General features: G+C 46.6%; 7 protein-coding genes across 7 annotated transcripts; 5 read left to right on the top strand and 2 right to left on the bottom strand.

Moving 5' to 3' along the window:
- Positions 1–239: 239 nt before the first annotated feature.
- N7478_000243 (F1F0 ATP synthase subunit alpha) lies at positions 240–2,399 on the bottom strand (the record flags this gene model as incomplete). Its single annotated transcript, XM_056916459.1, has 5 exons — positions 240–1,490; positions 1,594–1,714; positions 1,784–1,840; positions 1,979–2,148; positions 2,328–2,399. 5 exons carry the CDS (start codon positions 2,397–2,399, stop codon positions 240–242), a joined length of 1,671 nt encoding a protein of 556 aa, XP_056784339.1.
- An 866-nt stretch (positions 2,400–3,265) lies between these two features.
- On the bottom strand, positions 3,266–4,008 carry N7478_000244 (2-hydroxy-palmitic acid dioxygenase MPO1; the record flags this gene model as incomplete). Its single annotated transcript, XM_056916460.1, has 3 exons — positions 3,266–3,736; positions 3,826–3,885; positions 3,940–4,008. 3 exons carry the CDS (start codon positions 4,006–4,008, stop codon positions 3,266–3,268), a joined length of 600 nt encoding a protein of 199 aa, XP_056784340.1.
- Positions 4,009–5,631: 1,623 nt separating this feature from the next.
- On the top strand, positions 5,632–6,452 carry N7478_000245 (putative serine/threonine protein kinase; the record flags this gene model as incomplete). Its single annotated transcript, XM_056916461.1, has 4 exons — positions 5,632–5,783; positions 5,876–6,137; positions 6,218–6,341; positions 6,391–6,452. The coding sequence occupies 4 exons, from the start codon at positions 5,632–5,634 to the stop codon at positions 6,450–6,452; spliced, it is 600 nt and encodes a 199-aa protein (XP_056784341.1).
- A 358-nt stretch (positions 6,453–6,810) lies between these two features.
- Positions 6,811–7,106, top strand: N7478_000246 (uncharacterized protein; the record flags this gene model as incomplete). The annotated part of the gene is made up of 2 exons (XM_056916462.1): positions 6,811–6,836; positions 6,917–7,106. 2 exons carry the CDS (start codon positions 6,811–6,813, stop codon positions 7,104–7,106), a joined length of 216 nt encoding a protein of 71 aa, XP_056784342.1.
- A 997-nt stretch (positions 7,107–8,103) lies between these two features.
- Positions 8,104–8,826, top strand: N7478_000247 (DNA-directed RNA polymerase II subunit RPB7; the record flags this gene model as incomplete). The annotated part of the gene is made up of 4 exons (XM_056916463.1): positions 8,104–8,352; positions 8,446–8,526; positions 8,581–8,750; positions 8,817–8,826. The coding sequence occupies 4 exons, from the start codon at positions 8,104–8,106 to the stop codon at positions 8,824–8,826; spliced, it is 510 nt and encodes a 169-aa protein (XP_056784343.1).
- A 1,230-nt stretch (positions 8,827–10,056) lies between these two features.
- N7478_000248 (uncharacterized protein) lies at positions 10,057–11,578 on the top strand (the record flags this gene model as incomplete). The annotated part of the gene is made up of 2 exons (XM_056916464.1): positions 10,057–10,368; positions 10,427–11,578. The coding sequence occupies 2 exons, from the start codon at positions 10,057–10,059 to the stop codon at positions 11,576–11,578; spliced, it is 1,464 nt and encodes a 487-aa protein (XP_056784344.1).
- A 4,779-nt stretch (positions 11,579–16,357) lies between these two features.
- Positions 16,358–21,015, top strand: N7478_000249 (uncharacterized protein; the record flags this gene model as incomplete). The annotated part of the gene is made up of 5 exons (XM_056916465.1): positions 16,358–16,473; positions 16,566–18,747; positions 18,816–19,075; positions 19,803–20,498; positions 20,565–21,015. 5 exons carry the CDS (start codon positions 16,358–16,360, stop codon positions 21,013–21,015), a joined length of 3,705 nt encoding a protein of 1,234 aa, XP_056784345.1.
- Positions 21,016–21,144: the final 129 nt, after the last annotated feature.

Consider the following 21,144-nt stretch of genomic DNA (forward strand, 5'->3'; position numbering starts at 1 on the left):
CGAAACATAATCTCTACCCCGGACCAGTAGAGCCAGTAGACATCAGAAACGACAGCCTTACATCGCTACATCCAGGGCTTGAGATCGAAATCCGCCGAGGAGAATGTCAAGGGACCCAAGAGGAACAGAACGAAACAAATGCTTCAAAATTGTACAAGCTATCTTGTCTATACACATAGAAAAAGTCAGGAAAACAGAACGATCACCACGGACCCCTCAAAGTTGTTTTCTTAGCTCACCTATGCGTTGAAAGACTTGTTGAAGTTACCGATGACCTCCTTGAGCTTAGCCTCAGACTCCTTGGAGACCTGGCCCTCCTTCTCGATGGTCTGCTGGATCTCGGGGAAAGAGCTCTTAAGGTGAGAAAGGATGTCAGTCTCCCACTGGAGAATCTTGGCAACGGGGATCTGGTCAAGGAAACCGTTGACACCGGCGAAGATGAGGGGAACCATGTCGGAAACGGCCATGGGGGAGTACTGCTTCTGCTTGAGGAGCTCGGTCAGACGCTCACCACGGGCAAGGGTCTGCTTGGTGGAGGCATCCAGATCGGAACCGAACTGGGCGAAAGCGGCGACCTCACGGTACTGAGCAAGGAAAAGCTTCAGGGAACCGGCGACCTGCTTCATGGCCTTGATCTGGGCAGCGGAACCGACACGGGAGACGGACAGACCGACGTTAATGGCGGGACGGATACCCTTGTAGAACAGCTCAGCCTCCAAGAAGATCTGGCCATCAGTAATGGAAATGACGTTGGTAGGAATGTAAGCGGAGACATCACCACCCTGGGTCTCAATGATGGGGAGGGCAGTCAATGAACCAGCACCGTGGGTCTTGTTCATCTTGGCGGCACGCTCCAGAAGACGGGAGTGCAGGTAGAAAACGTCACCGGGGTAGGCCTCACGTCCAGGGGGACGACGCAGAAGCAGGGACATCTGACGGTAGGCAACGGCCTGCTTGGACAGATCGTCGTAGATAATGACAGCGTGGCGGCCGTTGTCACGGAACCACTCACCCATGGCACAACCAGTGAAGGGAGCAATGTACTGCAGAGGGGCGGCCTCAGAGGCGGTAGCAGCAACAACGACGGAGTACTTCATGGCGTCGTTCTCCTCGAGGGTCTTGACGAGCTGAGCGACAGTAGAACGCTTCTGACCAACAGCAACGTAGATACAGTACAGCTTCTCAGCCTCGCTACCAGTAGCGTTCCAACGCTTCTGGTTAAGCATGGTGTCAAGAGCGACAGCGGTCTTACCGGTCTGACGGTCACCAATGATCAACTCACGCTGGCCACGGCCAATGGGAACCATGGAGTCGACACACTTCATACCAGTCTGGACGGGCTGGTTGACGGACTGACGGGGCAGAATACCAGGGGCCTTAAGCTGAGCACGGCGCTTCTCAGTGGCGTTGATGGGACCCTTGCCGTCAATGGGGTTACCAAGAGCGTCGACGACACGGCCGAGCAGCTCAGGACCAACAGGAACATCAACCTATTTGTTGTAAGCAAAATGTCCAAAGAAGCCAGGAGTTGTTGGGCAGACCAATCTCAAGGTTTGCAATATAGGGGAAGAGGGTTAGGTGAATTTAACTTACAATCTCACCGGTACGCTTGACAGTCTCACCCTCCTTGACGAGACGGTCGGAACCGAAAAGCACGACACCGACCTGGCCGGCCTCCAAGTTCATGCACATACCCTTAACACCGGAAGCGAACCTAGACAACTGTTAGTTTCCCGAGGTTTGATAATGCCAAGACTTTTGGCTGTGGCAGGGGTTCACGTACTCAACAAGCTCCTCAGCCTGGACGTTGGTCATACCGTGGACACGGGCAATACCGTCACTATTCGATTCATTAGTCTTCTGGGGAGTCGATTTTGATGGTGTTGGTGGTTGGCGTGGGCGCGTTTGGCGAAATCATATCCGGTGACCGAATTTTTCCCTCACGTCCCTTTACCCGCCCGGGGTGAATTTGACATACCCGACCGACAGAACACGACCAGTCTCGGCGAGGCCAGCCTCCTCCTGGACACCACGGATGCGCTGCTCCAGGATGGAGGAGACCTCAGTAGGGGCAGCCTTAGCCTCAGAGGCATAAGAGCGGACCTGCTTGGAGGCACCGGCAATGGGGCCGGGGACAGCCGCGCGGACCTATTATGGCGAAAACTTTGTTAACTAAAAGCTCGGTGTATGTTGTAGTGATCGAAGCATGCTCAATGGGTTGGCGCAGCGAAGGACAGGGATCCGAGGACCAATCGAGCTCGAATTCGAGATGAAAAGGGTCGGAAAGGCGATGGACAGGGCGTTGGACCAGGTTGGAGGGAACTCACCGAGGCGATGCGGCCAGTGGCCTGGACGGCCGCAACGGAGCGGCTGGACTGCCGCAGAGCGTTCCTGAACATTATGAAGGGGGTTCAGAGGATGGGAGGATAAATTCTCTGAGAGGGAGAGATGTAATTGGGGAGAGGAGTTCGGAGAGGAGAGAGAAGGTTGTGGACGGGTGGGAAGGGAGAGCTTTGTCGGGAGGATTGGATTCTCAGGTCTCGCGCTAAACTGTTTTAGGGGGCTTAGTCCCTCCGATGTGGCCCTAGTGTACCTCCACGCTGTTCTCTCCTTTGCAGATGGTGTGCTAATACATCTATAGCACCCTTTAAATTTTTATATCTACATCTATCAAACTTTACGCTGAATACCCTTTCGTATGACTCTAATTTTTCCCTTCAAAATTGTTCACTTTGGTACTGTGGGAGACGGCTCCGAAGACGGGGCACTTCTTCCCGTTTTTTTCTCTTCGGGTCGCCGGAATCCCTGGTCAGGTGTTTTTGGCTTAGGTAATGCGTTTCGTCACGGCAACCGGTTTAATATGGGGGTGCATCATCTCCTATAAACAGCAAGCTTGAGGGTGCATTGTACAGCAAATATTATATACAGCAGTTTTTCTTTCTGCCAAATCAATCCCATTGTCTTCTCAGGTTATTGACTCATGGCACAACAATACTACTACCTGTATCTTGATCTAGCAATATCATTATCTCCTTTTCAGCCTCTTTCCCGAGACCTTTCCCGAATGACATCAATCTTCTCAGTATCGTATAACAGTCGCTCGCTCGCACGCACATAAATAACAATGAATTCCACAACAGATCTCACACTAGCGGCCCCTCTGAATGACAAATTTCCATCAACCCCAGAGTCACCCGACTTCCCCAACTTGAACGCTTTTCCAAGTTAGAACAACCTTCATATGAATGACATCTCATCCCCAGTATCAGTCCGCGGTTTTCCCCTTCTTCTTCAGCTCCCGTTCGCTGCGAAACTTCTTGACTTCAATCTCCACTTTCTCATCCATGCGCTGCTTCAATTCTGGTCGATATCCAAAGAAGAACAAAATCTTCATCCATACAAACAACGGTGCCAGCAACAACGCCTGAACCAGATTATCCAGTAACGCCGGAGCTCGCCCCTCGAAATGTCCATGTCCCACAAACTGCGCGATCCACGAAATAACATGGAGGATTCCGGCATAGTAGGCCACGGTTGTCCCGTATTGTTCGTGGAGATAGTTGCCGCATACTGCCGAGCCGACCACTAGGGGCGAAAACGAGAAACCGGCGACCGGCTCTAAGAGGATGTAGACGAACGTGTAGATGAATGCGCCGATCGTGCCGAAATTCGCGGGAAGATACTCGACACTCAGAGCATCAGGAACTGTAAAAAGTGGGTGCCATGCGCAGCAGGCCTGTTGCGAGATAGGCGTTGGTTGTCTTAGTCCGCTGTCTCTGTGTGGTAGGGATAGGTTTCTCATGGAGGAGAGTGAACTGCACTTACCAGGATAATACCTGTGAACAGTAATATCGGCACACAGACGATGTGGATTGCGATGTTCACCTAGCTCATTGTAAGACGACCAATTTTTGTAGTCGAGTTGATGAGGGGTTATACCGGATTATGGTGATAAGCTCCATACTGCGAGAATGGGTTAGTCCTGCGGCGATGAGAATCCAAGATCATATGAACGCACGAAAAGCAATTGTCTTTCTAGATTAAGGGCCATTTTCTGGCTATCTGGAGTTTTTTCAAGTGGGGAAGGGTTGAAAGGAAATGTTGGGGAAGCTTTGTATGGGGTACGTATATCATCACACGTGCACCAAGCTTAGCCGCCTTACTAGCTTGGTGGTGCCATACTTTGTTGTGCCCGTCATGTGCTTCCAAGGGTCGACGGAGACCTCGGATACTGGTATTCTAATATGGTAACTTCCTTCTGTCGTCTTGGAATAGCACAATTTAAATCAACCCTATACATCAAGACGCCATATCCGTTTTTAATAGAGCTGTGACAATCTCAATATTTCTTCACAGCCACGTAAGTCTTATTTTTTTTTAAAAAAAAAAATCTACACGAATTGCCGGCCTATGGGGCGCGGCGCCTATTAGCTGAATAACAAAAGAGTTCGAGACTTTGTTTACTATTTTATAGTATACTCAAAGGTGAGTTTATATGCAAAAATCAATGTAGGTAAATCTTCGCCTTCTCATACTGTTAGCTATTTCAAGGTTTTGGGGGCCGCAGCAGAGTTCAACCTTAATCGTTTCTAGTGTATCCAGCTCAAATTCATGTGGAAATAATGTACTCCGGGTAACCAACAGACATATTGAATTTCTTTATCGAATACACTTGTTTCAATTAGAATTCTCTGCTCTTCTTAAGTTTTTATTTCGGTAATAAAATTGCATAACGAAAGATGAATCATGTTTGCCGTTCCAAGGTTGTTCTACATGTCTTCCTAAACCTTTCGGGTAAATACTATCTAGTCGGATATGTTGCATCATGGGCGAATTGGCCTAATATGTATTACTAGTACTTACAGTTTATACGATTTTCAAAACTGGTACAAATCAACTTGAAAATACTACTATGTACTGGCAATTCAATCTTGTAATATCAAAAGGCTTCCTTATATATAGTAGTTCACAATATGAGCAACCGGATATACCAGTGAGATTTATTAGCAAATACTAATAAAGTTTCACAGAGTCATTCCAGTTTACCACTGCCAGCCGCTGGTATCGCCATCCTAGTCGAATGATCCGAGATCAAATCCAGGGGATGGGATAGCAAGACGATAACAAACGAAAAAAGTAGGTGTCCATTGTAAAGGTTTGTCTAGCTTAGCACAATCGCGGAAACCTACGAAATATCTGCCCGATGTTAATATCGCACAGGCGGTAGCAAATTATAACTTGGTAGAAGCAGGCAAACGCGTGTTGGTTGAGACTCAGATCAAATTCTTCACATCGGTGAATCTGGCGATATATCCCATGGTAATCAGCTTCCTAATAGTTGATTGATTCGTATTAACGATATACACCCCAAAGTTATAACGGCAACACATACCCATATGCTTCACGAAACGCAGTTTGAATCTCTGAGCGTTCTTTCTTCTCAAGGGCCCAGAAATCTCATCACGTGATAATATACACAGGGGTATGCTGCCTTGCTTGGTATTCTTCTTCGACAATTATTAATTCAAGCATCAGATCCTCCCACCGGCTTATGGGGATAATTCTGTAATGAGCACTATAAGATCGGCTATCCTTTATTTTTCTGTATTGCTTTGCAGGAAACCGTTCCTTATGTCTTCTCCTGGTCCATCTTTACCGTCTAGGATATTTGTTGATAAAGAACTCTCGCTAGTATACGATCCCCAGTACTTCTACCCAGTGCATCCGAGAGAGGTTTTCGCAGGCCACTATTCAACCCTAATCAAGGTTTGCTGGGGTATATCGTCAACTGTATAGCCTACGCGTGAATTTCAAGGATAGCCGTTAATTATCTCTATATTCAGTTCAAATCTCTCTGTCTCTAATATCCATTCAGGCTTATCGAAGAGCCAGAGACCATTGTGGAGCTGGAGATTGCCAATTCCAATGCAAGCTCTATTGGTCATAAGCACAAGGTCGAACAACACATTTCTATAGCAAATCCCTTACATCTAGACCGCTCACTTATCCAAATATTCCTAGACTCTTTTAGAGTTAAAGGCTTATTAGGTCAGTATGTATTTGTACCTTATATACCTACCTATAAAAGAACTATTATCGATATATCAGTGGCACTTCAAGGACAGAAAAATGCCCCTGTCCCTCATTAAGATATATTTTCGTACTCTTCTTTTAGGACTTAATTACCTATACAAATAATATAGAACAGTCTATACAGGTAAGATATCTTTCGGCCTCAACTATCATTAGTAATACTAAGCCAAGCGACTACCTAGATTTAAAGCTTGAGAATATTATGGTCTTATTTAAGGATTTAACTTCACTTACTGATTTTATGGATGGTAAGCTTTAAATCCAGTAGGGCAACTAGTATATTAGACTTATAATAAGTTCAGGCCATTGAAAAGCCTAAGAAGTATAACACAGCTTGTCGACTTTGGCTTAGTAACTAGACTCAAGGAAGACGACAACTAGGGGGTCTAACCCATTCAATCAGAATCCTATCAGGTACTAGAAGTGATCCTAGGAAATGGATGGTGAATGTCTACAGATATTTGGAATATAGGTATTTTAGTGCGTCTTATTGTTCTCTAAAGTTACTACACTTATTAATACTTAAGCAGCTATCGATATAATCGCAGGTAAAGAGCTTTTCCAGCATATTTATAATCAGAAAGGTCACTATAATACTAAACTCCATATCGCCAAAATAATAGCTCTACTAGCCCCCCCTCTAGTGGTTATATAAAGGTATTAATATATATAAAAGTATTTGTGGCCGGAATTTGTTCAATAAGAAGACAGCAAAATATGCGAGACTATAGAGAAGTACCTCTGTAGGCCATTCTTTAACAACAATAGTATAACTACATTTATATTAAATGAATTCTTCCTAAGGCTCACGAAATATTCTAAGTCAATTTCTCTACGAAAACCTGATTCCCGATCGAAAATTAGACGACACAGTCTTATTCCTTCAAAGACAAGAGAGGGAAGCGTTTCTAGATCTTGCCAAGGGAATACTCGCCTGGCATCCAGATGCGAGAAAAACGGCAGGCGAGTTGGCAGAACATCCTTTTCTTCAACCTAAGCAAACAAGCGCCTGATTTCTAACAGTATGACTCAAAAAATCGTGGTTGATCGCAGTCGGGGCTATCAGCTGAGCGATCAAAGCGTAAATGTAGTACACTTTCGAGAAATTCGGTGTTCCATTGAAATGTTTTATGTAGTGAAATATATATATACTCTTGCTAGAAGCGGTGGGTTTTGAATACCCGTTTAACATCATATTACACTAAACGTCTTTCCAATATTTTTTACAAACGTCGGTCTAGTCTCTCTGAGTCGTAATACCTTTACCAAGGTAAATTCTGGAGGCCTAGGTGACAATATAAATAAGTCCTGAGGTATATACTTAACATTATTATATGTTATGAGGCTTTAATTAAAGCTAATAGAAGTGTAAATCGTATGTCCTAGGTAGATTCCAAGGTTTGAATATTGGCAGTCGGGATAGTCTCGGTTATTCGTAATTGTAAGAGTTGAGATAGAGAAAACCCCTTTAATCATGTAGGACCAGAGATAATCCCATTTATTGATATTTTCAATATGTATACAGTAGATAGAATTCAAAAGTTGGAAACTTGTCAAACAACCCACATCTAGTCTTGCGACCTGACCCACGTCACATGACCACCTGAGACGCTGAGTTACCTGGACCTGCCCGCCATGAACCTCGACAGAATCGTCAGCAGCTTCAGTGTGCCCGCAGTATTGCGACCTGCCATTTCAACATACCGGCAGATTTAGCGACTGCTTAGAACCCTATTTTCAACTTTCTCCGGCGCTGTACTGACCCAATTTACCCCAATCGCCAGGTCATGAGCTAGCAGAATCAGTCGATAACCTCTCACCTCAATTGACTGCACCGCGCTGCTTTACGACCACGCCTACAACCTTTCGTCGTATCTTTACAAGAGAGCCCCGGAAACGGATATCTGTCGCCCGATCATACTGTCAGCCAGTACAGCCTCCCTCTCACTCCCGACATCACACCTTTTCTTTACCGCCAATTGAACCCGGAGTTCACCTACAGCCGTCAATATGTTTTTCCTCAAAGAAGAGGCGAAGGTCATCACCTTACATCCGTCATATTTCGGACCCAATATGCGCGAGTATCTTATCACCAGACTGAATGAGGAGGAAGAAGGCCGATGCACGGGTGATCATTTCGTGATCTGTGTGATGGATATGGTGGATATTGGCGAAGGACGAGTCATGCCGTCCAGTGGACATGCAGAATACACAATAAAATATCGCGCGATCATTTGGAAGCCTTTCCGCGGTGAAACAGTATGTGTGCAAAGCTACGACTTGACATTAGGAGCTGGATCAAACGGGTCTAGTTCTGCGAGTTGAAGCTCTTGCTGACATCCAAGCTACTAGGTTGACGCTATTGTCACGTCCGTGAAGCCTACTGGTATCTTTACCTTGGCAGGACCTCTGTCTGTCTTCATTGCGCGAAAAGTAGGAACCCAGAGGTCATTTACCCGAAGAGTGTACACTGACTTAGCATCCTAGAACATCCCCTCTGATATCAAATGGGAGCCCAACACAGTGCCCCCCCAATATACCGATCACGCCGACCAAGTAATTGAGAAGGGCACTAGTTTGCGACTCAAAATTCTTGGTGTCAAGCCAGATGTGGCGGCGATCAACGCCATTGGCACCATCAAGGAGGATTACCTTGGGTAAGTGAAACCGATCCATACTGTCATTTGACAATCTCAATACTGATATTTTCATCTTTTTCACAGACCCCTGTAATGAGACATGAGCCACATCACATACCCATAATTTACCCAGCATTTTTCCTCTTTTCATCATGATCATACTCGAAATGGCGCCCTTTACCTTTCATCAGCTGCCACGGAGTGACAATTCAGCCGCATATGGTACACCCACAGAACAAAAGAAAGAAAAAAAAACATATGGCGATTAGGCGTTTCTGGGAACTAACGTGCATCGGAATTATGCAAGTCTGTTTCCAGTCTTGATTTGAGCCTTGCGAGTGGAAAGAGAAAGGCTGGCACTTGAGTAAAACAGAACAAAGTAAAAAAAGACACCCAATGGGTGATTGAAAGCTGCGCATTTGCATAGGCTTGCTGGAACATTGAGCTAGAATTGGTCTTTCCTATCGTCCAATTTGACAGAGTACTTACTTATTTACATCATAGTGAGTACTCATGGAATTGACATCAGGATTGTCCTGCGATCCACCAAACAAGGGAAAGGGTTGGAACGCCTTTGTGCTTGGCATTGCTAGATTGCAAATGCCTTATTAGTTTCCAGAGATATGTACAATATAACTGAAGAATTTACACCATTGACAACATTGCCTCCTTCTCTCCTTCTAATGTTCTCTCTCAATGTGGAATTTCATGAAGTTTATCTTGAGGCATTGAGTTGCCGGAGAGACGGAGTCTCGGCTCTCTGCAGTGTAAACGGTGAACCCGTGGCACTGGGGCTCTCTTCTTCTGGACGGCGGGGCCACGCAGGGCCACACAGGGCCACACAGCTGAAACACTGGCGTGTTTTTCACTGGTTCCCCGTGCGCGTGTTTTGGTTTGTTTTAGTTCAAATGTTGTTTATGTGGATAAATCGTGGGACATCGAGACTTCGATCTGGCTCCGCCCAGGTACCCAGTACCATAGTTCTACATAGCAATTCCTATGGGTAGGATGGTACCTGGTACCTGAATTCCCAGGATGTTGTTTTAACTGAAGACGCGTAGTTGCAGTAGTCACAGAAACAATGAGCAGTCTCATTTTCTCGGGTGGATCGTCATTTCCCTTGCAGAGTACAGTAGTTCGTCCTCGGCCTCGACGATATCAAGACGCAGAGACAAACGAGCCTGTAATCTCCCATTTCTCCCCTCCCTCGGCTGGTCTTAACTTCCCGCCCCTGATAACCTTTTCTTCGCTGTTTTCTTGTACTCTTCTGTAACCTTTCCCTTGCGTTGTCTTACTACCTGAGATCAACTGGTTAAGAAGCACGATGAGTTACCTTCATACTGAGTATCGCAAGTTCCTGGCGAACCCTAGGTCCGCCAAAGTCGCCGACAATGTCTCATTACTCTATGTCGCGTCTACCACCAAGTTCGAGGGCAGCGACTCGGTCATTACCCACCTGTCGCGCCAACCGGGCATTGTGAAGAAGAAGTCGGAGAACGTGATCAATGCGATTGAGGCTTCCGACTCGTTGGTGTTGGATATTGAGACTACACTGGAGTTCCTCGAAGGCGGCGGGGCCTATCTCCCCTCCCTCGACGATAATTTCCTGGTCGATCGCGTCGTCACCATCCCCACGGTAAATATTCCCCGAGATTCGCATGACTTGCAGCCTCACTAATGCAACTCTCCTGCAGCTCCACATCGTCCACTGGAACGCTGAACACGAGATTTCCCAAGTTCGCATCTACTGGGACCAAGGCTCTCTTTTGAAGGAAGTCGAAATTATCGGCTCGCGCAGTCGAGGCTGGCCTATTCGCGCCGGCGCAGAGCAGACTCGTTTCCTCAAATCCGCTGCGGATGCTAAATCCGCTCCTCCTCCAGCTCCCTCCCAGAACGGCTTAAAAGAAGCTCCAGCACGACCTGGCTCCCCCGGAAAGCGACACATCAGGGATCCTTATGCGGCCGACTCCCTGTTCGACCTCCTCTCACCAAGCAAGGCTGCCGCCGCAAACGACACAGACAATGTCCCGCGCCCTTCCTCCCCTGGCAAGAAACACAGAAAAGATCCATATGCCGCTGACTCCTTGACCGATCTGTTGTCACCTTCCAAGCAGAATGATGCGCCTATTCGCCCATACGCGGCTTCTTCCGTGAAGCCCCCTACCCGCGACTTGTCTGACCTGTTCATTGACGAGGAGACTCCTGGTACCCCCTCCAAGTCCGAGAGGGTCATTGCGCCCAAGGGCGGTGCTGGTAGGGCTCACGAGAACCGTATCTTTGGCAGTGAGGATACTCTTGATCCAAGTCGTGCCGCATACAAATCGAACCCCACGCGATTCAACCACTTCGAGATTGGAGCCGATGACTTCAATACCCCCCAGAAGCCCACTCGTGCCCCACTCAGCGAACAGGCGCAGAACTTTGGCTATAGCGAGACAGCAGAGGAACCTACTCCCCCTCCCCGCCAACATGTAGTCAAGCCCCGCCGCGACGCGGATGTGCACTTTGAAATGACCGACAAAGCCGAAGGGGATGATGGCCGCATTATCAGCTCTTACCAGAACCGTGGCAAGGGTTTATACGAGAACCGCCTTTTCGGCGATGAGGGTGAAGCTATGCCCAGTGAACGGGAGACCAAAAACAACCAACCTCTATCAGTTGCCCAGTCTAAGGTTCAAGCCGAGAACACTAAGCCTCTCATCTCGCACCGCCAGAAGGCTATCAATGGCTTGCAGTCTTCATGGGATAACTACCCAGATTCCCCTGTTGTTCAGCGTACAGTGACATCCTTACACAACCCTGCCCGTCACAACCAGCCTTCCTGGTCTTATGGCAATGACGATTAAACAGATCGTCGTATGCAGAGCATGTCCCATGGTCTATTGATCAACAGTCTCTGGCTCGAGACTAGCACCTATCTTTGTTTTTTATTTGATTGAGCTGTATGACAATGGACGGCCGACTACTTTAATCACGAGCAATGTGTACCGATACCCAGCGAAAACCAACAATGAAGATCATGGCCAGAGGAAACTGCAAGTTACTGCTGCCTAGTATCTCGGTATACTGACTCCATATGGGCTTGGGGAGAGAAAGATAGCAGCTCATTGTTTTGATGTCGGTGTTGGGGGTCCTGGCCTTGATATCCACCTTCCCATTCTTTGTCATTCTTACTTCTTCTTTGCTTCTTAAAGGTCTTGCGCCGGGCGTGTGTTTCCTTATTTTCACTTATTTTGTGTCTATCTTGCTTTTTTATTGCTTTCCATTTGTACAAGACTACTACTACAATCCTTTGAATTCGTTGATCATCTAAATGATCAGCCGACGCACGATTCCTTTTTTTGTCTGTTTGATTCATATGAAACTGTATCAGGTAAAGCTAAATGAAATTTCCTTCGCTGTGTTGAATTCGATTGCTCAACTCTCCACTGATACCTATAAGCCTTTGTATTTTGCTTCTGTGCCGCTATTATCTATTATACAGTAAATCCAGCAAGTTCCTCTTATTCAATCGACGTTCAAGCGTTCGCTAAGGGAACTGCTAGTTATGAAATGACCCCGAAAAGTAACCTTGAGCAATTTGTAAACTAGCATATAACGCCAAGGAAATCAACGCCATGACCATGATCGACTCGTCAAAATGCAACCTTTCTCTCTCCCTTTCGCTAATTCTCGTTTTCAAGTTCCCGCTTTCTCTGAATCAACGAAGGTGTTGTTGTGTATATTCCTTCGAACTTCACCTGATAATAATCCAATCTGATACCGAAATAAGACGCGAATGCAGTCTCAGATTCAATTTTCAGAGACGTTTTTTTTGCGGTCAGGAAATCAAGAGACTTGGGGTTATAGCTGTACTCCTTTGCTCTTTTCGATAGTTGTTGAATCCAAATTATATTTGAGCATTTGGTGACGAACTCTATCACCCCAGGAAATATCCGCTGCGCGGATGTCGTCGTGTATCTTTTCAATGATTTCCAACGAGCCAATACAGGAGTCATTTGTGACATCTTGTTGACTCGGTTCTTCACACCCAGACCTGTCGTTTAATGTGAAATCTTTATCCTGCGCCTACATTCCATAACATTAGCAAATACTTTTCGACCAAACAACCGCTAGTCGATAGCCTCACCAGCAGAGCCTGAATCCTTCTAGCCATCCGCTTAGGCACAAAGATCTCTACCTCCCGTAATAATTCTTCGTATTCGTGTAATCTCCTCGAAAGACAAGATATCGTTCTATTCCAATTATATTCAGCCATTTCTCCTATCAACATAGAAAGAAGTTAACACCAGGTGCGTGTAGTACTTCGAGTCCCATAAAAAAAGCAGGGTCAACTTACCGATTTGTTTTCTCCCGAATAGCTAACGGGTATACACATGATGTTTTAGAATCCCGACATAACTTGCACACAGGTGTATCACCGCTGCATTTTGTTTTTCGTAGTCTGCATGATTCGCATGCCCGAGGAACACGTCTGCTATGTCGGGGTGCGGTAGTTGTTCGTTGTCGGGGTATTTGGACTTTGGCATTTGATACGGTTCTTGGTGGCGGTTTCTCAGTTGGTGATTGTAGTAGATCTGCTACTGAGAGGCCTGTAGCGTTTGTTTTGTTTGAGGATGATGTGGAGGAAGAAGAAAGGCCGGAGATATCGGATGATTGAGAGGATAGGCTTGTCATTTTATTGCGTGGCAAATTCAACAATTAACGTTAATCGACTCGGTAGATAGACGGTGAAGGGGACCCAGAGATCTCAGGAACGGAAATGTTATGATCAGCGAAATAGACCTGAATTGCATTGGGTTGATGGAAGTGAAGCATTAGAGTTGTCTGCTTTTCTGTCCAAGTATGATATTCACCATGGGAGTAATTAGGGATACTCAGTTTTGCTGAACCAGAATGATTCTTTTCAAGAGAATTAGCCGGGCATACTTTGTAAGCAGATCCGAGGGCTTTTGTTGGGTATGTTGACTTCATTGCTCAGTCACCCGCAGTATAATCAGGTTTCTTATTGATACCCGCTTAGGCATTTGGTACACCTAATCACAGGAACGTCATAGGTATGGGATTTTGAGTTTGATTGTCCAACATCTCGTTCCACGAATGAAAAGTTGCCATGGGAATTCTCTTTGATTTATGGAGACGCAAAGAAACCTGTGTTTTGGATTTATCGTAGCAAACATCTTGATTAGAGCTGTTTGTTTCTGGGGATGGTCCAGGACTTTTTGGTTGCTCTTCAGGGGGTGAGTGAGTGGACGGATCACGCTTCCGCCGGAAAAGTGGAGCTTGGGGCTGGACATCCCCATATTGATCGGCACTAAGTCTGTACTATGTTGTCATGGGAATAAGTCAAATCGATACGGTTTATTTGTACTTATAGAGTCTGAGATACTACACAGATGTTGTTGATTACCCGCCTCTATGCTAAGTTTGTAGATCATGCATGCTTACTGTGAAACTTGCTGGTAAACAAGAGACGACCTTGGAAGAGTAAGTTGGTCAGTAAGACTTCGACTTGCACCTATTTACCTCTCTATGGCAACGATAGTAAGATTGTGCAGTGACTGCCTAAGTGACATCGGAGATGTATCTATGTGCACCATGAGAATGAACTTCAAGTTGAACTAAGATAGGTGCTGTCGTACTACCGTGTGACAGAACTATGGTCGCACTCCATAGGTGAGGCTGCTCTTCTTTTGTGCATGCAAGTAAATCGAAAATTTGAGACATATTTAATGGATATAATTCTAAGTCTATAGTTTGAGTTCTATATGTAACTACAGTCGAAGTAGGTGTCATTAGGGAGGCAACGAATGTAGTACCTATATGGTGGACGTTGGTCTATGTAGATTAGCAGCGCGCAGCGCGCAACTCGAGGATAGCGTATTTTTCCGAATATTCAGAGTAGGTACTCGAATCTACTTTCTCATGGTTTTCAATATCAGAAAGAAATAATGCGAATTCAAATGCACCAGTATACATTGCCATACCTACCCTTCTTATAGATCCAATCACAACCAGATATCAGATATGTCGGATTAAGATTATTATGGACTAATTGAATCCACGCTCTAATCTTACCGATTATTGTATATATATTCCTACTGCGTACTATGAAGAGCCTGCGAGATTCAGAAGATTAATGACAATCATAAAACGATGGCTTCATTCTGCCCTATATACTAGGATAAACCTTTTCAGTGATGATGGCCATGTTTAAATAGTGACCCAAGTCTTTATTCGACAGACACGGCGTTTTAGAAACGAGCATTCTTATACTAGATACATGAATAGAGGGTAAGGCTCTGATTGAGCCACTTACATCGGACTTCATTGTAAAGGCCTTCTACTATTCTACATGGTAGATCTTCAATTCGGACCTACCAGGCGCATGGTTCATTGTGGGGCCATTTCTAAACAGCATTTACCGTCTCGTCGTCCACGGTTTAAGCATTTAGACATTGCCAAATATGCGGTGTACATATATCGTGAAAGGTGCATAATGTTCTGTAGGAGTTCGTTTAGCCCAAGGCTAGACACGGGGCTGGCTGCCGCGATGACTCACGACCATATGTAGCATGGCGGCTTGCACCAATCATAATGCGTAATCCAGAATATTAACCTTACCTAGCAGAGGAAAATGCCCGTAATGATCAGATTAATTTGCGTGTCCACGATCCTGCGAAACCCCATCAGGCTCCTTTGATTGGTTTTAAGTTGGTGAGAAAAAAATAAAAATCTAATTTGTGGGCAATGGAGGAATTTGGGCATAATGTTGGTCTCTCAGTCAAAGGAGAAGGTATCGCAAAAATCCTCCTAAGCTTTAACACCCGCAGGCATGATCCCCATCATCCCGCTGAGGTCATCATGGTGATAAGAGCCTAAAACGGAGATAGCGGCCGATTAATCATCCAACCCCCCAATCTACGGTCTTGAGAGCTCTTTCTCGTGTTTCTGCTTTCTGCTCTTTCGCAGACCCTCAGAGGGCACAACAGTCATATCTCATCATTTAACGACGTCGCTACCCTTTGCTGCCATATCAGCCTTTTTGGACCCCACACCCAAAGAGTCTAAACCGAGTTAGGATCCATCGCACTTTAACCCCTCTTGCGACACTCTGGAGCTTCGCCCACAGCCTTTTTAGCCTACTTCGCCCAATCGACGGTGTCATTCAGCATCCCAGATCAGCCAAATTTCGTGTCAACCAACTGCGCATATCTCAATCGGGCTTTGGGTGTTTTTGCGCATCTTCCACCGTGCGATCAAAGTAAAGTCACCCTACAAATAGCGCGGGACTATTGAATCGTGAATACCAGGGACCAGGCAGACAGAAAAGGCGCTTACAGACCCCCCGTCTTTCGCCGCGAGACGTGAAGGGAAACACTGCGTATTCCTCCTATATCTCTCCCTTTCCTTTTCGAAAACGCAACCGGTGTGAAGCCCTCAGGAATACTGGAGAATTCGACGCTTTCCGAGCAGAGAAGCCACCTAGAAGAATCAAAAGGACCCTATACTCACTGGGAACCCGTGCATCAGCTCGGTTACTTGTTTGCGCCTCAAAGGATTCCCACCCGAAATACCAAATTTCCACCGGCATAATTTGCAGCAGTGTCATTGGTGAATACAATATGACGCCCACACCGCCATCCACCTCCTCCAGCGTAGGCGCGAACTCGCCGGAATTCAGAGTGATTCGCAAACGTAATCGAGTTCCGCTATCATGTGCTCCTTGTCGCCATAGAAAGTGAGTAGCCGCCTAGATACTGGCCCCCAACCCCTCTCCGCTCACAAACCCCCTTAGAAATGATAGATGCTAATCGCAAGCCCATCACTCAGATTGAAATGTAATCGCACACACCCATGTGATAACTGCGTGAAACGGGGAGATGCGAGCTCATGTTCGTATTCGCAACCTAATGCTCGGAAGAAGAACCTGCCACAACAGACAACGCCCACATCCCCAGATGATATGCAAAATCGGATTGATCGATTAGAAGGTCTGGTTTTGTCGTTGATGACAAATGGGAACCAGGCTGCCGGTCCGGCGGCCGCTTTGGCAGCGATATCTGGAGAGAGTAGCGCGGGCTCAACGGGACTGTCCAACGAGCTTGATCTTGATGAGGACATCCCTGAGGGTGCGGAAGAGAGTGATACGGAACAGGTCACAAAGTCCTTTGGTGTGATGAAAGTGGACAATAATAAGTCCTATTACATCAGTGAAGCCCACTGGGCATCCGTGTTGAATGATATCTCAGAGGTGCGGAATTTCTTCGCAACACATAAAAAGCAGCTCGAAGAACAAGCAGAGAAGGTAAGGGCAGCTCGCCCACGTACTGATGTTCCTGAGTCTACCTTGCTGTTCGGAGTGATGAAGCCTCTCAGTCGCGCAGAGATCATGGCTTCTTTACCCTCGAAATACACGACTGATCTCCTGGTCGCTCGATACTTTAACAGCTACGACCCAGCTACACATATTCTTCATGGACCGACGTTCCAATCTCAATACAACAGGCATTGGGAGGACCCCTCTCAAACCGAGCTTGTTTGGATTGCAATGCTATTTGCGATGATGAGATTGGCTATGCTTTCATTTCATCGAGAACGAGACGAGCCGCCTGAATTCAGGGGCAAGGCGATGGATATGGCTGGTTCATTCCGTAACTCGGTCGCGCATTGTATCAGCCTAGCGGACTACACAAAGCCACATCCATATCTAATTGAATGTCTTGTTTTCCATTTACACGGTGACTTTTCACAGACCCGCGAAGCGGACGTATCTGTTTGGGTCTTGACTGGTGTAATTGCCCGTCTAGCCATGAGAATGGGATATCATCGTGATTCGAAGGTCTTTCCCAATATCACCCCCTTTCAGGGTGAAATGCGGCGCCGTGTATGGTCTTTCGTGCGAGTGTCAGATGTGTTGTTTTCGTTCCAGGTCGGCATGCCGAGCATGCTTCGAGCTTCCGATACTGACACGGAATTGCCACACAACCTCTATGATGATGACTTCGATGAAGATTGCAAGGAATTGCCACAGTCTCGCCAGTTAAGCGAACCAACGCCGATCTCGTACTTGATTACCAAAGCTCGCCTGGTATTTGTATTCGGTCGAGTCAATGAACACGCCTCGTCAACCTCGAATAGCTCATATGACAAGACAATGGAGCTTGATGCTGAGCTTCGACAGGCTAGAGAGTCAATCCCCGATCATTTGCGAGTTCGCCCAATGGAAGAATGTCAATTGGACCCCGTGCAACTTATCATGTCTCGTCATTCTGCCTACACTGTTTATCACAAAGCGCAGATAGTCCTCCATAGGCCATACCTTGTTCGTGCACGAGAGAACCCACGGTTCACTTATTCACGACGAACATGTATCGACTCCGCTATGGATATGCTCAAAGCACAATCGGACATGCACGCAGAAACGCGGAATGGACGTCTTGCTGGCCGGCATAACCTTGTCACCTCTCTCTGCTCCGCAGACTTCCTGCTAGCGGCCACAATCGTATCTCTTGATTTGTACCAAGGATATCAGCACCAAGCTGCGTCCCGACCATCTGATGACGCCTATACTTGGGGTCGCGAGCGTCGCGATGAGATGACTGCAGCACTCCAGCACTCGAAAGAGATCTGGGATGAGATGCGTGACGAGAGCATGGAAGCGTGGAAAGCTACCAGCATTCTTGGTGTCATGCTTGCCAAATTGCGCAGTACCGTTCCAGGCCTTGAAACCGGCACTGGGAACGCCATGTTTGAGCCCCAGGATGAGAAGCAGAGCGCTGCCATGACATTAGGTCTACTGAGCAGCGGGATGAGCCCGATTAACCCGGGTCTATCCCCATTTTCAGACCCTACTATGAGGATGACAGACTCGCCGATGCCTGCCGGCGCGATGGGCATGGGCATGGGTATGGGCATGGGCGCGGGGGCCCCGGCTGAAATGCCAAGCGGCCCTCTTTCGCCATTCAGTAGCATGTTCGGCCAGATGCCGGACATGCAGGCTAACCTTGATTGGGTAAGTGACTTCTATAGAAAAGTTTTGCATACGTAAAGAGTCCTCGATGCTAATAAATCTCATTTTAGGATGCCTGGGACACATACATTCAAAACCCCACCTTTGACACCTCAAATCAGTTCTGGCCGATGATGGACTCTACTGGTCAAACTGTCCAGCCTAATGGGCTGACACAGCCCTCAGCATCTAATCCACTTGACACATCAAGGATACCAAGTGGAGTACCGCCAATGCCGAATGGTGCCGGTACTGGGCAAATGCCAAGTATGTTCTCACCATCTTCAAATAGTGAGAGCAACGGATCTTCCATGCCAGCATTCACACCAATGTCACAATCAAGCAGCAATGGTCGAAATCAAGGATCAATTTAAGTTTACGTCGGATCGTTGGAGATTGGATCTGGGTTTCTGCTGATTTGCCCTTTGCTAATATCGCGTCTCTCTACTCACACGGATTTTATGATGACCTGAAAATGAATCGGTGATTTTTTCTGCTTATTACCCCACTTGCATTTTTTGACTTTGACAGAAGGCCTTTTTTTTTTGAGAAAAGTACCCTAGCTTCGTTGCCAATTGGCTGTTTTCATGGGAAGATCTTAATGGTGGAATGCTGATTCTCTGTACTATATATCAAATTTCAGTAGTAATGGACTCCTCTCCTCAATAACTCTCTTCCTCTCTTTACTTCCTTCTTTTTTTAAAAAAGAAGGAAAGTAAAAACTAAACAAATAAATGTAATTCAATATAGGCTTTGGCCATGGGTCCATGCATATGCTTCCAGTTGGTATTACCATATGTACTGTTATCGCCACGTGACCTTATCGTATCCTAGAACTTTCCGATGCGCGCAACTCCGCGGGTTCTGTCTTTAGATACAGTTGAAAATCGGGCTTGCTGGGCTGGCTCTTCCCGCTTAAAAGTTTTATTCTCAAAATGTAAGCTAGATACAGATGACAACGCTCTGACTTTGTTGTAGTTTCACTTCTGTTCAACCCACGCGTTGAGCGGAATCAATCCTCTATCGCAACGCTGACAGCGGAGCTAATTTATTCACAGGCATTCCCTCCGCCGGAGCTCGTCGCGGCTATTGAAGTCAGCGGGGTCACATCCAACTGTAATCTCTCGATTACAATGCACTGTCTCGCCTCGATTTCATGCTTCCACTCTTTCTACTCCAACACCCTTTATCCCCACTCGTCTCGTCCGTTGGAAATCCTCCACGAATCAACACTCTAAAACGCCACAACAAGACTTCAACTCCTCGATCCCCTCAAAAGCCCAGTTCAACAAGTACATTGAGCCAGAATACGAGCTCACGCCCGAGGAAATCGAAGCATATAAGAATATACACTCGGAAGCCGAAAAAGATGATGTGGATTACCTTGATCTGTATGCAAGGTCAAAAGCGGCAGAGGAAGAGCAACAAAAAGATGTGTCAGGTGCGGTGGGCAAGAGGGCAGGACGGCTTCGGGCTCTGGATGAACAATTAAAATCAAAGTCGAAAGACTTCGGAGATCCATCGTCGAAATCGACTACACCACCCACGGACTCTAAGTCTGCGACCAATTCCGCCAAACCCCCTTCAACACCATCTAAGCTACTGCCTCCCAGGACCGAAGTACCTCATGAGACCATCTACGTTGGGAATTTATTTTTCGATCTTGCTGCGGAGGACTTACGGGCCCATTTTGAGCAGTTTGGAACTGTGCTCAGCACGACTATTGTGCATGACAATCGCGGAATAAGTAAAGGGTACGTAACAGCATTGAATATACTCCGCTTACGTACCGTTACGATACTAATGACTTACATGTTTAGATTTGGATACGTCCAATTCTCAAGTGTCGAGGAAGCAAAAATAGCAGTCGAAAAGCAACATATGAAAGTTCTTGGCGGCCGCCAAGTTGTCTTACAATACGCACGCAACAATATCAAGCCATTGCAAGAGGAACACGATGCTACCAACACGGTCTACCTTGGGGGCATTCCCTACGAATTGACCGACCGAGACGTACAAGACCTCTTCTCGGACATAACGAACGTTTTCGATATCCGTGTACCCGTCGACAGGCGATCTGGCATGCTGCGCGGCTTTGCCCATGTGGAGTTCCTCGACGTTGAAGCTGCGCGGATAGGCAAGGAAATATTGGCAAGAAAGTCGCCGTATGGGCGAAAGATGGTGGTTGAATTTACCAACCTGAAGAAAGTGGGCATGTTACATTCAGAACGACACCCTGAGAGACCAGCGGAGGATGGCGAGATGGATTAAAAAGAGTTGGCTGATAGGTAAAAGGTGGCTGATCTTAACAAAAGACTTTCTGCTAAGATCGCGGCAACTTGCTTTTGAGAAATAAGATGAGGAGCATATTGGCAGACTCCTTCATGGCTGTATAGTGTG

This window comes from Penicillium angulare (assembly GCF_028827245.1).
Source record: "Penicillium angulare strain IBT 27051 chromosome Unknown utg000001l_segment0_segment0, whole genome shotgun sequence".
NCBI lineage: Eukaryota > Fungi > Ascomycota > Eurotiomycetes > Eurotiales > Aspergillaceae > Penicillium > Penicillium angulare.